Below are 21,408 nucleotides of genomic sequence, written 5' to 3' on the forward strand. Positions count from 1 at the left end.
GGGGGGGGGGGTTCAGACTGCAAGACTTCTGGCCATTGACGTTATTGAATTCAGATTGCAAGCTGTACGTCTGCATTCTTAGTGCTCGCCTCATCTCTATTGTCAAATATGCCATTCATGGCGACTAAACATGTCTAGGACGTGGCAGTAATATACTCGCGGCGTTAAGCTCTTATAGAGATGTGGTGGCGCTCATGTTGTCACGCCACTTACAAGGGAACCTCCCCATCGCACCCGCCTCAGATTTAGTTATAAATTGACACAGTGGATAGGCTTGAAAAACTGAACACAGATCAATCGAGAAAACAGGAAGAAGTTGTGGGGAACTATGAAAAAATAAGCAAAATATACAAACTGAGTAGTCCATGCGCAACATAAGCAACATTATGGACAACCTTAGCTGAGGGGCGGCGTGGTTCCGTGGTTAGAGTGAGCAGCTGTAGAGCCCGAGGTCCTTGGTTCGAGTCCTCTCTCGAGTGAAAATTTTTCTTTCTTTATTTTCGCAAAGTTACGATCTGTCTGTTCATTCATTGACGTCTCTGTTCACTGTAATAAATTTACTGTCTGTGTTTTGCGACCGCACCGCAAAACCGTGCGATTAGTAGACGAAAGGACGTGCCTCTCCAATAGGAACCGAAAACATTTGATCACAAGGTCATAGGTCAACCGATTCCACCACAGGAAAACACATCTGACATATTCTATACGACACTGGTGACGGCATGTGCGTCACATGACAGGAATATGTTGTCGACCCACCTAACTCGCACACTTGGCGAATGGGTAAAAAGATTCTTCTACCTTGTCCGATTTAGGTTTTCTTGTGGATGTGATAAAAACTCCCAAAAAAGTGATGAAAACATAAGAGTTTGTCACATAAACTGCAACAAATAAATGCAACAGTTTCACAGTCCCACAGTTTTCCCTGTGCTCTGTCAAAACACGTGTTTTTACGTTTTCAAATGTTTCCGTGTATAGACCGTCAAATACTGCATATGTCCAAGCAAATCTGAACATGTCCTGGAATTTTGGAGAGCGAAGTTGATTATGTGTGAGTGCCTGAACTTCGATAATTGTCTGAAAATAAAAAATTTAACTTCTCACTCGAGAGAAGGCTTGAACCAAGGACCTCTCGCTCCGCAGCTGTTCACGCTAACCACGGGACCACGGCGCTCGAAAGCTTACGTTCTTCTGGATGTTGCATATCTTGTACATGGACTACTCAGTTTGTATATTTTGCTTAATTTTTTCATAGTTCCACACAACTTCTTCCTGTTTTCTCGATTGATCTGTATTCAGTTTTTCAAGGCCTATCCCTGGTCCAACTTATAAGTAAATCTGAGGGGGATGCGATGGGGAGGTTCCCTTGTTAGAAGGCGCCCTCGCAGCAGTTGACCCAGACCACACATTTGACCGAGTTCACCATTTCTTGCTGGCTTTCTTAGAGACTGTGCCAAGTATTGGCAGGTTTGGTTCTCCATCTCATCCACTGAGCCCCTTCCACAGTGCTGGTCAGTGGCTACGGCTCACCACCGTTCACTATCGAGCGCTCAGTGCGACAAGGATGCCATCTGTCGGCGCTTCTCTTCGCCGCCGCCTTCGAGACTGCACTTTATGGTCTACAACAGCGTTTAGAGGGCATTTGCCTCTGCAATGTGCATTTTAAATTTTGTGGATATGCGGACGATGTAGTTTTCTTGTCGAGGTCGGCATAAGATATATGTACAGTGATTACTTGGCTTAGCGATATGGCGAGGTGGCCAGGAGCCGTATCAACCTGCGAAAGTCGAACTACATGGATGTGGGCAAAGGACTGAATATGAGTACGCCAGTGCCAATTACCAAGGCCCCAGAGATGAAATGTTTGGAAGTGGGCTTTCGTGGGAACGTGCAGCGTACAGCAGCAGATAAGTATCACAGATTACTTAATGTGAACCCCGTACAAGTTCGCCTCCATAACTTTCGAACACTTGACTTGATCATGTGGGTACATTTTGTCAACGACCTCGCTCCGAAACTTAATCATTACACCTACGTTTTCCCAATGGCTGCTACGGTAGCTGCCAAGTTCCAGGCGGCCTTAGGTCATTTCGTCAGCGAGGGTAGGGTGTTCAAGAACAGCTACGAGACGCTAACGTTGCGCACACATGCAGATGACATTGGAATGTTAGACGTACACAACAGCGCGCGTGCTGTCTTTCTGCGGACGATGCACCGCCTGCGTACTTCGGACAAGGACACCCTTCCTGGTACACTGATTCTGGACGTGTTGCCTCAGTCCCTCCGGCCGCAGATTCCTGTTGGACGTATCACGCCGGCACTGTCTCACATACACACCTATGTGGTCGACATGAGTTATGTCTTGGATGTCTTACTGACCACGCGGGAAAAGTAGAACCATGGACTTCTACCACTGCTTTCAGAGGACACTGCCTGATAATGTGCTTGAACGTCGACATCCGGCAGTTGGTTGGGGATGGGGGTGGAGTAACTTTCCCTCCCACCATGGTCAGGGCGCTGTGTTATGTGATAACAACTGAAAAATTCCCCAACCGACAACGTTTACACATGATCCATCTTACCGAGGATCCTCTCTGTCCCGGATGCGCCACTATGGACACGGACAAGCAGCGTTTCGTATACTGTATGGCTGCCGACTGCTGGCTCCTCACACGGCGCGTGTTGGCATTGTTGCTGCGACGGACGCCTCAGTCCGTAGGGCCCACCGAGCTGATCCATCGCGACGTCACTTACTACCCTGCTACTCGTCATAACGCCATGGTGTGGATTAAGGGTATGGCATTGTCATACTTCTTTGATGAGTGCGTTTGCAGGGTTGATGGATTTCTGGCATTATTTAACGAGTAACTACACGATTTTACGGCACAATGCGTCGTATGGTACGCTATTTGCGAATTACTTGGGGTCGTTGCTTACGCGTCCTCCAGACCATTGGGGTGTTCCAGGTGTGAGAAGAGACTGAGAGATCGCACATGACGGACTGATGAGAGTCATCAACGGTAATATAGGGTGTTTCACCCTCGCTGAACGACAAGACGACCAGGACATCCCGCCGTCCGCCGTCTGGCTGCTGTGGACAACGCCCGAGGGGAAAAAAAGGAGAATTACAAATAAATACATAAGAACAAAATGAGCAACAAATAAAATATGATAAAGTATTGGACCCTTTCCTTTCTCCTTTTCTTTGTAAAAAAAAATATGTTCAGAGGCATATTTACTTTTTGTTCGTGGGTGAACGGCCATCCTATTTAGCTTTAGGAAGAAAGTGGCGGTGGCACTAGCTTTGTTTTTGTTTTTAGGTTAGATAGGTTTTTGTGGGTAGTATGGGTGATAGGGGCCAACGCCTGAAGTGGAAGAGGTAATTCCTTTCTTTATATATCGAAATAATAAAAAAAAGTTTCATATCAGCGCACACTCCGTTGCAGAGTTGAAATCTCATTATGGATTCACAAAGTTGCTTCTTTTTTTCTTCAAAAGTTTCATTCAATTGCCTGTTTTCCTCTAATGAAATATGCGTCTAAATCTTTACATTTTCTTATTCATTCTTAAACCTACATCGGGATTAATTTTGCATTTATAACCCTGTATTCTTCTGTGCAGAAATAGTGTTCTTCCTGCCACTGAACTTGATTAATTCCCACTTCATCTAACTGTAGCCCATCCATACACATTTTAAATTTTCTACTTGCCTTATTAAAAGCTCTAACATTCCACTCTCCGATCTATAGGTCGCCAGTTTTGTTCCTTCCGATGACGATTATTAATCGAGTGAAAGCAGTTTCTTCTTGGGAATAAGCTAATATTGTTAACAAGAAATGACAGTAAGGAATGTATATATTGAGAGACGAAAGTCAAAATACCCAGACTCGTAAACACGGGTCGACAAGAGGTTCGTGAACTTACACTATTTATTGCCCCAACCGCCCGTTTCTGAGCCAAAAATATCCTTTTAGAATGGGAAAAGTTACCCCAAAATATAACACCATACGACATAAGCGGATGAAAATAAGCAAAGTAGACTAATTTTCGTGTCGAACGATCACTCACTTCTGATTCCGTTCGAATAGTAAAAATGGCAGTATTAAGTCTTTGAACAAGATCCTGAACGTGGGCTTTCCATGACAGCATGAATTGTATGTCGGAAAGTGTAAAAACTGAGTCTTACTTTGATTTATCGTTAGTTTATTTTCTACAAGCCATGACGTAAGGTCATGTACTGCACTATTTGAAACCGAGCCAATGTTGCACACAACATCCTTTACTACCAAGCTAGTGTCATCAGCAAACAGAAATATTTTGGAGTTACCCGTAATACTAGAGGGCATATTATTTATATAAATAAGGAACAGGAGTGGCCCGAGCACTGATCCCTGCCCCCCCCCCCCCCCACTTGACAGTACCCCACTCAGATCCAAATCCAACATCACAGCCTTTATCAACATTGTGAATTACGACATTTTGCTGCCTGTTGCTAAAGTAAGAGGTGAACCAGTTGTGAGCTACTCCCCGTATTCCGTAATGGTCCAACTTTGGAGCAATTTTTTGTGATCAACACAATCAAATGCATTAGTTAAATCAAAAAATAAGCCAAGCGTTCGAAATCTTTTGTTTAGCCCATCCTGTACCTCATAGAGAAAAGAGAATATAGCATTTTCAGTTGTTAAACGACTTCTAAAGTCGAACTGCACATTTGATAGCAAATTGTGTGATATAAAATGATCAATTATCCTTACATACACAGCCTTTTCAATAACTTTTGCACATATTGATAGCATAGAAATAGGTCTAAAATTGTCTACATTATCCCTTTCTCCCTCTTTATAAAGCGGCTTTACTACTGAGTACTTTAATCGCTCAGGAAATTGACCATTACCGGCTGCGGTGGCCGGGTGGTTATAGGGGCTTCAGTCGGGAACGACGCTTCTGCTGCGGTCGCAGGTTCGAATCCTGCCTCGGACATGGATGTGTGTGATGTCCTTAGGTTAGTTAGGTTTAAGTAGTTCTAAGTCTAGGGGACTGATCACCTCAGGTGTTAAGTCCCACAGTGCTTAAAGCCATTTGAAACTGACCATTCCTAAAGGAAAAATTACAAACATGGCTAAATACAGGGCTAACATGTGCAGCACAGCATTTTAATATTCTGCTAGACACTCAATCATAACCATGAGAGTCCGTGGTCTTCAGTGATTTAAGCCAGTTTTCCGTAAATATGTTTTTTCCATGAAACGTAAGTTTCTTAGTAGAGTGTTATTATCTAGACACTCAAACGATTGTAAAAGTTACAAAAGTGCGAAACAGCGTTATTTTTATTGTTTGAGGCTTGTAATATTTGGTAAGTGAATGTATAAAGTACAAGCGATTTAAGCCACTTTTCCGTATATAAGTTTTTTTTTCATAAAACGTAAGTTTTTAAGAGAGTGTTATTATCTAGACAGTGAAACACATTGGAAACATTACGTAAGTACATTACAGCGTTATTTTTATTGTTTAAGGATTGTAATATTTAGTAAGTGAATGTATAAACGGCATTCTCAGACGGGCCATTCGTCTGAGATCCAAACTGTGATGTGTTAAATAAAGTGTTTGTACTTAAATGCGAGATTACTCTTGAAAACGCCACGTTTTCGAATATTTTGCAAAAAGATGTCAGTAAGGAAATTTGACGATAATTCTTTAAATCTTTTTGTCACTTTTCTTGTGAAGAGGCTTAACAACAGCATATTTTATTCCATGTGTAAAAATTACCTGTGCCAGTGAAGCATTACAGGTATTGCTAAGGACATTGCTTGTTAACTTGAAATACCTTTCCAGAATTCTTTTTGAAATCCCATCAGAACGATATGAGGAATTTTTTAAAGAATTTTGATAAATATATTAATTTCTGTGAGCGTTGTTGGTGATTATTCTATTTACTTAATGTTCTGTGAAATGACATTTATAATAAATTATCTTGCTTCTTCAACGGAACCATTTCATCGTATACTTGCTGCTACGTAATGTATTCACTTTCAGCCGTTCGAAGTACTTACCGACGCAGTACGGGCGCAGCCTACTGTTCGTCGTCTCTTCCAATTCCCTGTCGAAGAACCTGTCGCAGATGCAGTCTAGCACGGTCACGACGCTCGACACCGCTTCTAGCGGAGTGTTGAGCGCCATAAGAAGCAGTAGCGTCGCCACCATACCGAACAAGTCTGCGCTAGAACACAGGTTACACTCCCTCCAGACGCGTGAAATGCCGGCGGCGGATACGTCCTTCCGCAGGACGTGCAACGTTTCTGGCAGTGCGCGTCTGGCCTTCCCAAAACCAGCATCCGTCCTGTCTGCGGCCAATCTCAGCTGAGTCCGCGTCTGCAACTCTCGAGTGGAAGCCGCAGTCAATGCTTAATCACGCTGCTGATCGCCGGTTGTATTTCACTTCCAAACACCTGTTTCCGCGGTAATCATTGAGTGTTCCGTTCCGTGTATTAGTACGTACATAACCATCACAGACGAAGCCCACGGGCATGGGTGTGTGTGTTGTCCTTAGTGAAAGTTAAAGTTAGATTAAGTAGTGCGCAAGCTTAGGGACCGATGACCTCAGCAGTTTGGTCCCATAAGACCTTACCAAAAATTTCCAATCTACAAACGAAGCAAATAGCAATTATACCTAAATAAGAGCAGCAAAACATAACACTGTGGGTGTTTCTACGGGTGATAATTTATACTTGAAAGCACACTTTCTCAGCTTATTTATCACCTAATTAATTAATCAAGATATAGTGATTAAAATTCTTCTTGGTCTTATGCCGCGTCATTACTAAAAAACTAACAACAATAATAAGCTAAAACTGACGTTTCGGCCGAATTGCAACGGCCTTCCTCGGGACACGACTGGTTTTGCATGGGGATAGGTGCTTCTATTTATTACAGACTATCGATATCCGACGTCACTGTTGTAAAACTTTTAATTGGCCCTCTAATATAATAGGCTAGTCATGACGTACGGGAAGATGGAAGGAAAGAGGCTATTCGTGGATGTCCATGTCGTCAACGATTGGTCGCTGTCCGCCAATCAGCGTTCGGCTTCTGGTCGGCAAGTTTTCCTCCTGGTGTGCGCGGAAGTGGACTGACAGTTGCTCTACAGCTGTTTGTGCAGATACGCTCGTGTCCCGTGTAGCTTCTGCCCCGCGACCGCTCGCGGCCCGTTGGACTGGGATGGCCGGCAGCCAGGGCGCCGCGAGTTCGTAGCCATCTTCTCTGTTGATGTTGTCAGGCTGCTTAATAATTTCGATCGCCTCCCGTATTTTACGTTTCTCGCATCCACGATTCTTTCTCCAGTACTCGGGCTTCCTAGAACCTGATAGGTTGTCCACAGTCACGGAGGTGTTCCGCTATCGCCGATTTATTATGTTGTTGTAATCGTACATAGCGTTCGTGTTCTGCTACTCGTAAGCTGACAGGTCTCCCTGTTTCTCCCATGTAGGCAGCTCTGCACTCACACCGTAGTTCGTAGACGTCATGACTAGCCTATTGCACAGGGTGTTACAAAAAGGTACGGCCAAACTTTCAGGAAACATTCCTCACACACAAATAAAGAAAAGATGTTATGTGGACATGTGTCCGGAAACGCTTAATTTCCAAGTTAGAGCTCATTTTAGTTTCGTCAATATCTACTGTACTTCCTTGATTCACATGGCCTCCACGCTCTCCTGACCTCAACCCTCTTGACTTTCATTTATGGGGGAATTTGAAAGCTCTGGTCTACGCAACCCCGGTACCAAATGTAGGCACTCTTCGTGCTCGTATTGTGGACGACTGTGATACAATACGCCATTCTCCAGGGCTGCATCAGCGCATCAGAGGTTCCATGCGACGGAGGGTGGATTCATGTATCCTCGCTAACGGAGGACAGTTTGAACATTTCCTGTAACAAAGTGTTTGAAGTCACGCTGGTACGTTCTGTTGCTGTGTGTTTCCATTCCATGATTAATGTGATTTGAATGAGCTCTAACATGGAAAGTAAGCGTTTCCGGGCACATCTCCACATAACATATTTTTTTTCTTTGTGTGTGAGGAATGTTTCCTGAAAGTTTGGCCGTACCTTTTTGTAACACCCTGCAGTGATTAAAATTCTTCTTGGTATTATGCCGCGTCATTACTAAAAAACTATCAACAATAATAAACTAAAACCGACGTTTCGGCCGAATTGCAACGGCCTTCCTCAGGGCACGACTGGTTTTGCATGGGGATAGGTGCTTCTATTCATTACAGACTATCGATATCTGACGTCACTGTTGTAAAACTTTTAATTGGCCCTCTAGTATAATAGGCTAGTCATGACGTAAGGGAAGATGGAAGGAAAGAGGCTATTCGTGGATGTCCATGTCGTCAACGATTGGTCGCTGTCCGCCAATCAGCGTTCGGCTTCTGGTCGGCAAGTTTTCCTCCTGGTGTGCGCGGAAGTGGACTGACAGTTGCCCTACAGCTGTTTGTGCAGATACGTCCGTGTCCCGTGTAGCTTCTGCCCCGCGACCGCTCGCGGCCCGTTGGACTGGGATGGCCGGCAGCCAGGACGCCTGGAGTTTGTTGCCATCTTCTCTGTTGATGTTGTCAGGCTGCTTAATAATTTCGATCGCCTCCCGTATTTTGCGTTCTCGCATCCACGATTCTTTCTCCAGTACTCGGGCTTCCTAGAACCTGACAGGTTGTCCACAGTCACGGAGGTGTTCCGCTATCGCCGATTTATTATGTTGTTGTAATCGTACATAGCGTTCGTGTTCTGCTACGCGTAAGCTGACAGGTCTCCCTGTTTCTCCTACGTAGGCAACTCCGCACTCACACCGTAGTTCGTAGACGTCATGACTAGCCTATTATATTAGAGGGTCAATTAAAAGTTTCACAACAGTGACGTCAGTCTGTAATAAATAGAAGCACCCATCCCCATGCAAAACCAGTCGTGCCCTGAGGAAGGCCGTTGCAATTCGGCCGAAACGTCGGTTTTAGTTTATTATTGTTGTTAGTTTTTTAGCAATGACGCGACATAATACCCAGAAGAATTTTAATCACTATGACACCTGCCGCGGAAGGCTACGTTCTTGTAATAAAGACATATTTCATAATTTCAGATCCGCGGCTATATAAAACGCTAGAAAGTAAGTTTCTGGTCGTTCACTAGAATGATACAGCTAGAATAAAAGGTTCTCGTCCGCGATAATTTGATAAACACTGAAAATGTCCCACATATTTCTGAAGACTTTTACGCAAGTTCAAGTGAAAATGGTTCAGATGGCTCTAAGCACTATGGGACTTCTGAGGTCATCAGTCCCCTAGACTTAGAACTACTTAAACCTAACTAACCTAAGTACATCACACACATCCATGCCCGAGGCAGGATTCGAACCTGCGACCATAGCAGCAGCGCGGTTCCGGACTGAAGCGCCTAGAACAGCTCGGCCACAGCGGCCGGCAGTTCAAGTAAGGTTTAAATGTGTTTCATCCTGAATTTTATCAGTTTCCAGATATTATGACCATGGATAACGCACGTTTGACTTGTGCAACTGGTCTACACCCACAATTACATACAGGGTGTTTCAAAAATGACCGGTATATTTGAAACGGCAATACAAACTAAACGAGCAGCGATAGAAATACACCGTTTGTTGCAATATGCATGGGACAACAGTACATTTTCAGGCAGACAAACTTTCGAAATTACAGTAGTTACAATTGTCAACAACAGATGGCGCTGCGGTCTCGGAAACTCTATAGTACGATATTTTCCACACATCCACCATGCGTAGCAATAATATGGCGTAGTCTCTGAATGAAATTACCCGAAACCTTTGACAACGTGTCTGGCAGAATGGCTTCACATGCAGATGAGATGTACTGCTTCAGCTGTTCAATTGTTTCTGGATTCTGGCGGTACACCTGGTCTTTCACGTGTCCCCACAGAAAGAAGTCACAGGGGTTCATGTCTGGCGAATAGGGAGGCCAATCCACGCCGCCTCCTGTATGTTTCGGATAGCCCAAAGCAATCACACGATCATCGAAATATTCATTCAGGAAATTAAAGACGTCGGCCGTGCGATGTGGCTGGGCACCATCTTGCATAAACCACGAGGTGTTCGCAGTGTCGTCTAAGGCAGTTTGTACCGCCACAAATTCACGAAGAATGTCCAGATAGCGAGATGCAGTAATCGTTTCGGATCTGAAAAATGGGCCAATGATTCCTTTGGAAGAAATGGCGGCCCAGACCAGCACTTTTTGAGGATGCAGGGACGATGGGACTGCAACATGGGGCTTTTCGGTTCCCCATATGCGCCAGTTCTGCTTATTGACGAAGCCGTCCAGGTAAAAATAAGCTTCGTCAGTAAACCAAATGCTGCCCACATGCATATCGCCGTCATCAATCCTGTGCACTATATCGTTAGCGAATGTCTCTCGTGCAGCAACGGTAGTGGCGCTGAGGGGTTGCCGCGTTTGAATTTTGTATGGATAGAGGTGTAAACTCTGGCGCATGAGACGATACGTGGACGTTGGCGTCATTTGGACCGCAGCTGCAACACGGCGAACGGAAACCCGAGGCCGCTGTCGGATCACCTGCTGCACTAGCTGCGCGTTGCCCTCTGTGGTTGCCGTACGCAGTCGCCCTACCTTTCCAGCACGTTCATCCGTCACGTTCCCAGTCCGTTGAAATTTTTCAAACAGATCCTTTATTGTATCGCTTTTCGGTCCTTTGGTTACATTAAACCTCCGTTGAAAACTTCGTCTTGTTGCAACAACACTGTGTTCTAGGCGGTGGAATTCCAACACCAGAAAAATCCTCTGTTCTAAGGAATAAACCATGTTGTCCACAGCACACTTGAACGTTGTGAACAGCACACGCTTACAGCAGAAAGACGACGTACAGAATGGCGCACCCACAGACTGCGTTGTCTTCTATATCTTTCACATCACCTGCAGCGCCATCTGTTGTTGAAAATTGTAACTTCTGTAATTTCGAAAGTTTGTCCGCCTGAAAATGTACTGTAGTCCCAAGCATATTGCAACAAACGGTGTATTTCTATCGCTGCTCGTTTAGTTTTTATTGGCGTTTCAAATATACCGGTCATTTTTGAAACACCCTGTATATACGCCGTTAACTACTGTATGGTGCATGGTGGAGCGTAACTTGTACCACTGCTAGTCCTTCCCTGCTCCATGCGCAAACAGAGCAAAGGAAGAATTACTCTCTGTGCACCGCTGTACGAGCCCTTATTTCTATTTCGTCTTCGCGGTCTTTATACGAAAATTAATAATCGGCGGCGGCAGAATCGTTTTGCAGTCAGCCGGGGAATGTCGGTAGGATAACTGTCGGTCTCTCAAGGCCAGAATCGAACTACAGTGGCTTGACAAGCATAATAGCGAATTTACTTTGATACCTTTCCTGGTCTCAAACCAAAGGAGCACATGTGGCTAAAGACATGATAGACGCTTCGTCAACGCAACATGTTAGTTTTTTGTAAAGTGTTTCCAACTAGGATCGATTCAATAATATGGTTACTTGGGCTAAACTAATACCAAAGTGTGTTGAATCTTGCATTATTGGCTCGATTCGTGACGGGCAAATGTGTTTGCCGTTTGTTACTCGTATCACTTTAAAATTACTAAGCTGTGGTGTACCTGAAAGCTATTAAGCTGCCACTGCAAACTGTGTCTCATGATCAGCGTCGCGGCGTCCTTATCTGATTGCTGACAGCTTTTCGAAAGATAGCTAGCGTACTAATTATACACCGTATTGGTGGTCTGGCTCTTACAGAATCTTCCGAGGAAAATATGACTATGGTTAAGTGGTATGAGGCCTCCTCGTGGCTGTACGGGAGGACAAAAGAAAGCTCTACACTGCAATAAATATGCGAACAAAAAAATCAGGGAAAGTGGATGCTATACACTTTGACAATATGACAATAAGAAATATATATCCACAGTTGTGCGGTAATACAACCTATGCAAAAATTCACACATCACTTCTTTGCGAGATAATATCTGCAGTAATAGCTAAAACATGTTTCCAATGTGTTTTACGAGAGAGAGAAAGAGATATGTATAGCAAGTTGTATTCGCGGATGAGCAACTTACGCACATCTACACACTTTTAATGGCTGAGAAAGGAATTACGTAGTCCTGTAGCAAATTATCAAACACGTGCTTCAACACATTACTTTGAATGAACATTACTTAAAACACAACGGCTAGACAAAAATAAACATAAATGCAGCTGCCGAACAAGCCCGCATATTGCGCTGTTGTATTTGACCACGAGCGACGCCTGTGGTACATCCTCAGTACGCTGTGTCAGTCGTGGCTAGAATAGCCTTCCGTATATACACTACTTGGACATTAAAACTGCTACACTAAGAAGAAATGCAGATGATAAACGGGTATTCATTGGACAAACATATTATACTAGAACTGACATGTGATTACATTTTCACGCAATTTGGGTGCGTAGATCCTAAGAAATCAGTACCCAGAACAACCACCTCTGGCCGTAATAACGGCCATGATACGCCTGGACAATGAGAGCTTGGATGGCGTGCACAGGTACAGCTGCCCATGCAGCTTCAACACGATACCACAGTTCATCAAGAGTAGTGACTGGCGTATTGAGACGAGCCATTGCTCGGCCACCATTGAGCAGATGTTTTCAGTTGGTGAGAGATCTGGTGAATGTGCTGGCAAGGGCAGCAGTCGAACATTTTCTGTATCCAGAAAGGCCCGTTCAGGACCTGCAACATGCGGTCGTGCATTATCCTGCTGAAATGTAGGGTTTCTCAGGGATCGAATGAAGGGTAGAGCCACGGGTCGTAACACATCTGAAATGTAACGTCCACTGTTCAAAGTGTCGTCAGTGCGAACAAGAGGTGACCGAGACGTGTAACCAATGGCACCCCATACCATCACGCCGGGTGATACGCCAGTATGGCGATGACGAATACACGCTTCCAAAGTGCGATCACCGCGATGTCGCCAAACATGGATGCGACCATGGTGATGCTGTAAACAGAACCTGGATTCAGCCGACAAGTGACGTTTTGCCATTCGTGCACCCAGGTTCGTCGTTGAGTACACCATCGCAGGCGCTCCTGTCTGTGATGCAGCGTCAGGGCTAACCGCAGCCATGGTCTCCGAGCTGCTGCAAACATCGTCGAACTGTTCGTGCAGATGGTGGTTGCCTTGCAAACGTCCCCATCTGTTGACTCAGGGATCGAGACGTGGCTGCACGATCCATTACAGCCATGTGGATAAGATGCCTGTTTTCCGAAATTCCTTCACCAGGGAAGACGAATGGAATATTCCAGAATTTGAAACACGAACAGCTGCTAGCATGAGTTTCTTAGAAGTATAAACCTTAGGGGTTGCGAAGCAACTCAAATCGCTTGATACAGGCAAGTCTTCAGGTCCAGATTGTATACCGATTAGGTTCCTTTCAGATTACGCTGATACAATAGCTCCCTACTTAGCAATCATATACAACCGCTCGCTCACCGATAGATCTGCACCTACAGATTGGAAAATTGCGCAGGTCGCACCATGTTTAAGAAGGGTAGTAGGGGTAATCCATCGAACTACAGACCTATATCATTGACGTCGGTTTGCAGTAGGGTTTTGGAGCATATACTGTATTCAAACATTATGAACCACGTATCTATTGATACGTAATCAGCATGGTTTCAGAAAACATCGTTCTTGTGCAACGTAGCTAGCTCTTTATTCGCACGAAGTAATGGCCGCTATCGACAGGGGATCTCAGGTTGATTCCGTATTTCTGGATTTCCGGAAAGCTTTTGACACCGTTCCTCACAAGCGACTTCTAATCAAGCTGCAAGCCTATGGGGTATCGTCTCAGTTGTGAGACTGGATTCGGGATTTCCTGCCAGGAAGGTCGCAGTTCGTAGTAATAGACGGCAAATCATCGAGTAAAACTGAAGTGATATCAGGTGTTCCCCAGGGAAGCGTCCTAGGACCTCTGCTGTTCCTGATCTATATAAATGACCTGGGTGACAATATGAGCAGTTCTCTTAGGTTGTTCGCAGATGATGCTGTAATTTACCGTCTAGTAAGGTCATCCGAAGACCAGTATCAGTTGCAAAGCGATTCAGAAAGGATTGCTGTATGGTGTGTGTGGCAGGTGGCAGTTGACGCTAAATAACGAAAAGTGTGAGGTGATCCACATGAGTTCCAAAAGAAATCCGTTGGAATTCGATTACTCGATAAATAGTACAATTCTCAAGGCTGTCAATTCAACTAAGTACCTGGGTGTTAAAATCACGAACAACTTCAGTTGGAAAGACCACATAGATAATATTGTGGGGAGGCGAGCCAAAGGTTGCGTTTCATTGGCAGGACACTTAGAAGATGCAACAAGTCCACTAAAGAGACAGCTTACACTACACTCGTTCGTCCTCTGTTAGAATATTGCTGCGCGGTGTGGGATCCTTACCAGATGGGATTGACGGAGGACATCGAAAGGGTGCAAAAAGGGGCAGCTCGTTTTGTATTATCACGTAATAGGGGAGAGAGTGTGGCTGATATGATACGCGAGTTTGGATGGAAGTCATTAAAGCAAAGACGTTTTTCGTCGTGGCGAGATCTATTTACGAAATTTCAGTCACCAACTTTCTCTTCCGAATGCGAAAATATTTTGTTGAGCCCAACCTACATAGGTAGGAGTGATCATCAAAATAAAATAAGAGAAATCAGAGCTCGAACAGAAAGGTTTAGGTGTTCGTTTTTCCCGCGCGCTGTTCGGGAGTGGAATGGTAGAGACATAGTGTGATTGTGGTACGATGAACCCTCTGCCAAGCACTTAAATGTGAATTGCAGAGTAGTCATGTAGATGTAGAATGCTCTGAAAAGCTAATCATTTGCATATCACAGCATCTTCTTCCTGTCGGTAGAATTTCGCGTATGTAGCACGTCATCTTCGTGGTGTAGCAATTTTAATGTCCAGTAGTGTATATACCGTATAGGTGGCCTTGCTCTTAAAGAGTCTTCCGAGGAAAATACGACTATGGTTAAGTGGCATGAGTCCTACTCCTGGCTGTAGGGGATGACAAAGGAAAGCTCTACACTGTAAAAAATATGCGAACAAAAAAATCAGGGAAAGTGGATGGTATACACTTTGACAATATGACAATAAGAAATATATATCCGCAGTTGTGCGGTAATACAACCTATGCAAAAATTCACACATTACTTCTTTACCCGGTAATATCCAAAGTAACAGCTACAAGATGTTTCCAGAGTGCTTTAAGAGAGAGAGAAAGAGATATCTGAAGCCAGTTGCTTTCGCGGACGAGAAACTTACGGACATCTGCACAATTTTAATGGCTGGTAAAGTAGTCCCGTAGCAAATTATCAAACACGCGCTTCAACACGTAACTAAGAATGACCATTTTGTAAAACACAATGGCTAGACAAAAATAAACATAAATGCAGCTGAAGGGCAAGCCTGCATGTTGCGCTGTTGTATTTGACCACGAGCGACGCCTGTGGTACGTCCTCAGTACGTTGTGTCAGTCCTGGCTAGAAGAGCCTTCCGTATACATGTGAGTGAATTATTCCGGAGCTAAGTGAATTCGAAAGTGAGAAAATTGACGATGCCAGTATGGTGCCTCCTCCTGTAACCGAGGTAGCCGAAGCATTTGGTGATTCAAGAGGCACTGTGCCGAAGATTTATACCTCATACAGGGAGAGCGGAAAAACTGGATCCACTAAGTCACAAGGATAAAAATGGTTTCTCGATGTGTTCGTGACGGACAGATATTGAAGACGATTGTGACGGAAAATAAGAGAACGACAGGTTCAAAAATCACTGAGGATGTTGCAGTTGCGAACCTTCTCAGCACCAAAACTACTCGAACGGAGCTCCGTAGGCTCTGAGTGGCAGGACAAGCTAGAATTCCAAAATCACTCGTCAATGGTGCAAATGACCATAAAAGGAAAACGTGATGCAGAAGCCATAAAACCTGGACTATGCAGCAAGGGATGGCCGAGTGAAACCTGGCAGGGGTTTGATGATGATTTCGGTAACTGTATTGTGCTATTCCTTTGTCACTATGGTTACTACGCAAGGTGAACATTTTTGCCGATGGAGCCCATTGTTTGTTCGCCAGTGGTGATACTGTGTTCAAGACGACAGCTCCCACAGCTCGCGTCGTCCTGAACTGGTTGTGTGAGCACGTGGATGAACTGTCGCATTCACCACGGCCACCAGAGTCACCAGATGCCAATATCATTGAGCTATTGTGATCTAAGTTGGAGACAAAGGTGAGTGATCGCTAAACACTCCATCATCGTTACCATAAGTACCCACAGTTTTGTAGTAATAATGATATCTATTTCACCTGAGAACCACACAGAACCTGTGTTTATCCATTCTGAGACCACAGGAAGCTGGTGTGGATGCCAAGGTTTTCCTGCATCGTGTTAGTCAGGGTAACGTATTTGTGATGCTTGCATACCTTGGTCCACGCACAGTGCATGCTTGAAACATGAGGAATATGCACTGTACCAAGTAACTGTTTTACCCAAAAAACGTGCTGAAACGTCGAAACATCACCACGACAACACCAAACAGGACGCGTCAGTAATAGTGGTCTGAGCTGTTTGTTCAGAGCAGGCCGGAAAAAGTGCCTTTTTTTCGTGGCCTTCCTTCTTCTTGGCTGGCGCCGGTCCAAGTGTCAGAGTACACCAAGATCTGACACAATACATGAAAGTAAATGAAACTTTTACCATCACCTCCCCTTGAAGTTGAATTTGATCCTAAAATGTGTGTGTTATGCTGCGACAGTAAGTTTTTAAATAGCCGGCCGGTGTGGCCGAGCGGGTCTAGACGCTTCAGCCTGGAACCGCGCGACCGCTATGGTCGCAGGTTCGAATCCAGCCTCGGCCATGGATGTGTGGTGTCCTTAAGTTAGTTATGTTTAAGTATTTCTAAGTTCTAGAGGGTTGATGACCTCAGATGTTAAGTGCCATAGTGCTCAGAGCCATTTGAACCATTTTGATAGAAAATATCTCAGATACAACTACATTACAATTTGAACATACAGGAAGTGTTTCGTTTGACGGAATGTTTCTACAACTGAAAGTTTAGTTATAGTCTGATAGCTCTAGTGCTATAATAGACCGTTATTCTCAGCTTCTGAGATCCACACTACACTATCATTTACACACGTTTTGTGAGCTCCTCTTGTGTGTGACCTCGAAAAAGACAAGTGCATTCGCATTTTTGTGGTCACGAAGACGTTGAAATCATTTCTTCAGTTTCCAAAGAGTTTCACAGTAAACTTTGAACCTGAACGTTTGGCCAGAGTACAGAATACCCTCTTCAGAGTCCCAGAAGACTGCAGCCACGACTTTATCAGCTAAGAGTTCTGAACTTCCTCTGGGTAGGAGATGTGTTGTGCTACTCCTTGGCTCGCCAATTTGTTTCAGGCTCGAAGTGGTCAATTCATATTTCATCACTTGTGACAATGTTCGAGAGGAAATCGTCGCCGTCAGCCGCATAATGAGCGAACAGTTCTGCACAGATGTTCCTTCTGTCCTGTTTATGTTTTTAATTTACGCTTCGAGGAACTAAGCTGGTAAAGATCTTCGAATACCGTGACTCGTGGGCAAGTGTGTCAGCGCTATCGACACATATGTTGGATGGAGTACTGAGTTGCGTAATTGTTTTTCTTCGATCACCTCGAATCAGAGGTCCACACGTTGCCACATTGCAGGCTTCACAACTGTGTGGGGCCTGGCTCCGCGTAGGAAACTGGCTTACCGCGAGTTTGTTCATGCAAACGCTTGCGAGTATTTTTGATTTTCTAATCCTCCGCAAAAAAGCAAATGAACCTCAATAATTGTTCTTTGCTTTCAACGAACCTCAGTTCCAGAGGCCGTTTTAAAAACTGATTATAGCGCTGCCATCTACCGGGAGTCACCGGAAATATAAGAGATGACGCGGGAGTATTTGAATATGTCGTAAACAAAATGATAATTATGTTAACAAAATATTCCGTCGGTTCTTGGTAGAACGACATTATAGTAAATGAATGAAAAGCACCAGTTTGCTTTTGTTCTACAATATTACTTTTATTGTTAACCGGTTTTCGGCTTACAAGGCCATCTTCAGACATTTACTTAGTAATACCACCAAAGAAGTTAAAATGTTTGCAAACAACATTGGAAGAGAAGTAACACGCCTAGACTGAAGTAGAAACATACAGTAAGTAACATCTTTGCAATGAAAAAGTAAAAATTGAACAGTACATAAATAATATTGGAGTAGACAGGAAAACCTTTAGCACAAAATAGGAATAGCATGCCTACATAACAGTTTCTATTAATAAACAAAACTAATAAAATAAAATAAAACTAGTACTAGACAAGGCTGCATCAGGAGGTGTGAAACGTGGAGAGGGGTACACAAACCAATTAAAAGAAGAGACAATTATCAGTGTAACTACAGAATACATAAGGAACTTAAGCAATATCAATAAGATAAACAGAAATAAATAAATGCAGGAAAATGGAGGTGTTTGAGGAAACCTACAGTTTGAGAGTGTGGTGGTACTGCATTTTAACATTAACATTGTAATCAAAGCAGTGGCTGTGTAACAGTTTCCATTAAATAAATGAGCAAAGTAAAATATGAACAGTATTTGATGAGACAACTACAAGGAGTGTTAAACATGGACAGTAATACAAGTACCAGTTGAAAGAAAGCCGTAACTATTGAAACTACAGTCTATATGGAATACAAAGGCAACTTCAACAAAACAAAACAACTTAATGTATTCATTAACTTGTTTTGTTTTGTTGTAAAATTGTAGAACAAAAGCAAACTGCTGCTTTTCATTCAATAATTAAAATGATAATTATTTTTTCCGAGGATGAAAAGCGTTACATTCTCGCACAATCGTTAATACACTGTTGAAAAAAAAATCGTTGGACTAGGAAGGAACTGTCCAACGTAGACGAAACTTGGTAGTCGTGTTTCTACATCTGGAAGATGATGTCCATTCAAATTTCGCGCCACTCGCATAAGAGTGGCGCTAGGAACGCCACTAACAAGGCGAGGCCGCCAATTGTGAAATTTAGATTCTATTCATACTGCGCATAATAAAAGATCATGGCCAGAGGTGTAATGTGGCAAAGCACCAAGATGCACTTCTCAGCCGTTGTCGAGAAAATCGACAGTTAAAAGAAACCGTTGTCGTGAAATACTCTCTACGATTAACAGCTCTGTACAGGGTCGTGGCGCAGCGCTAAGCGTTCGGGTTCGTAATCCGAAGGTCGCCGGATCGAATCCCGTGCTATGCAACCCTTTTTTTTTTTTTTTTTTTTTAGTATTTGCTTTTTATAATTCAAATATATATATATGTATATAATTCCCGGCAATCAGTTGCAACAATTATGCATATAATAAGTTGTTGAAAGACGTTTGTCGTGGAAAAACTGGCGACTTCGAACATCATTATGTTTTCCGCAAACAAAGTTGTATTTCACAAATGTTATTAATTGTCTTCATAATGTTAACCACGTATAGTTAACGGAAGACGTAGAAACGATATTCCGAAACGAATACGTATAGCGTAAGTCAAACGTTCGAATTAGAATAGAGACCCCACGAACACAAATTTGCTGTGGCAGGTATGAAATATAAACTCCGTTACTCGCTCGTTACACTTGAATGACAGATGTTGAATGGGCCGAAACGAGCCGCCGCATAACAGCGTAGTTGCCTGCTAACTTCGAAAGAAGGTAGATGCGGTCCCTAGCGCAACTTATAACATCGTCGAAAATCAGTGCGGACGGGAGAGCTTTGGTACATCCTGTTAAAAAAAAACGGAAAAATGGAAGCGGTACAATTGGAGAGCGATCCACCTTCACCAACATGCATAAGCAATTCATTAATACTTTATATATATATATATATATATATATATATATATATATATATATATATATATATATATATATATATATATATACACTCCTGGAAATTGAAATAAGAACGCCGTGAATTCATTGTCCCAGGAAGGGGAAACTTTATTGACACATTCCTGGGGTCAGATACATCACATGATCACACTGACAGAACCACAGGCACATAGACACAGGCAACAGAGCATGCACAATGTCGGCACTAGTACAGTGTATATCCACCTTTCGCAGCAATGCAGGCTGCTATTCTCCCATGGGGACGATCGTAGAGATGCTGGATGTAGTCCTGTGGAACGGCTTGCCATGCCATTTCCACCTGGCGCCTCAGTTGGACCAGCGTTCGTGCTGGACGTGCAGACCGCGTGAGACGACGCTTCATCCAGTCCCAAACATGCTCAATGGGGGACAGATCCGGAGATCTTGCTGGCCAGGGTAGTTGACTTACACCTTCTAGAGCACGTTGGGTGGCACGGGATACATGCGGACGTGCATTGTCCTGTTGGAACAGCAAGTTCCCTTGCGGGTCTAGGAATGGTAGAATGATGGGTTCGATGACGGTTTGGATGTACCGTGCACTATTCAGTGTCCCCTCGACGATCACCAGTGGGGTACGGCCAGTGTAGGAGATCGCTCCCCACACCATGATGCCGGGTGTTGGCCCCGTGTGCCTCGGTCGTATGCAGTCCTGATTGTGGCGCTCACCTGCACGGCGCCAAACACGCATACGACCATCATTGGCACCAAGGCAGAAGCGACTCTCATCGCTGAAGACGACACGTCTCCATTCGTCCCTCCATTCACGCCTGTCGCGACACCACTGGAGGCGGGCTGCACGATGTTGGGGCGTGAGCGGAAGACGGCCTAACGGTGTGCGGGACCGTAGCCCAGCTTCATGGAGACGGTTGCGAATGGTCCTCGCCGATACCCCAGGAGCAACAGTGTCCCTAATTTGCTGGGAAGTGGCGGTGCGGTCCCCTACGGCACTGCGTAGGATCCTACGGTCTTGGCGTGCATCCGTGCGTCGCTGCGGTCCGGTCCCAGGTCGACGGGTACGTGCACCTTCCGCCGACCACTGGCGACAACATCGATGTACTGTGGAGACCTCACGCCCCACGTGTTGAGCAATTCGGCGGTACGTCCACCCGGCCTCCCGCATGCCCACTATACGGGGCTCGCTCAAAGTCCGTCAACTGCACATACGGTTCACGTCCACGCTGTCGCGGCATGCTAGCAGTGTTAAAGACTGCGATGGAGCTCCGTATGCCACGGCAAACTGGCTGACACTGACGGCGGCGGTGCACAAATGCTGCGCAGCTAGCGCCATTCGACGGCCAACACCGCGGTTCCTGGTGTGTCCGCTGTGCCGTGCGTGTGATCATTGCTTGTACAGCCCTCTCGCAGTGTCCGGAGCAAGTATGGTGGGTCTGA

At 44.5% G+C, this 21,408-nt stretch overlaps 1 protein-coding gene across 1 annotated transcript in view; it reads right to left on the minus strand.

Annotated features, from left to right (window-relative positions):
- The window catches only part of LOC124798785, a 129,366-nt gene extending 123,165 nt beyond the window's left edge, over positions 1-6,201 (minus strand). Inside the window, exon 1 of the mRNA XM_047262314.1 lies at positions 6,051-6,201. Within this exon, the coding sequence (XP_047118270.1) occupies positions 6,051-6,201 (151 nt within the window). The remainder of the gene's footprint in view (positions 1-6,050) is intronic.
- Between the last annotated feature and the right edge of the window lie 15,207 nt (positions 6,202-21,408).

Source organism: Schistocerca piceifrons, chromosome 5 (genome assembly GCF_021461385.2).
Source record: "Schistocerca piceifrons isolate TAMUIC-IGC-003096 chromosome 5, iqSchPice1.1, whole genome shotgun sequence".
Classification (NCBI taxonomy): domain Eukaryota; kingdom Metazoa; phylum Arthropoda; class Insecta; order Orthoptera; family Acrididae; genus Schistocerca; species Schistocerca piceifrons.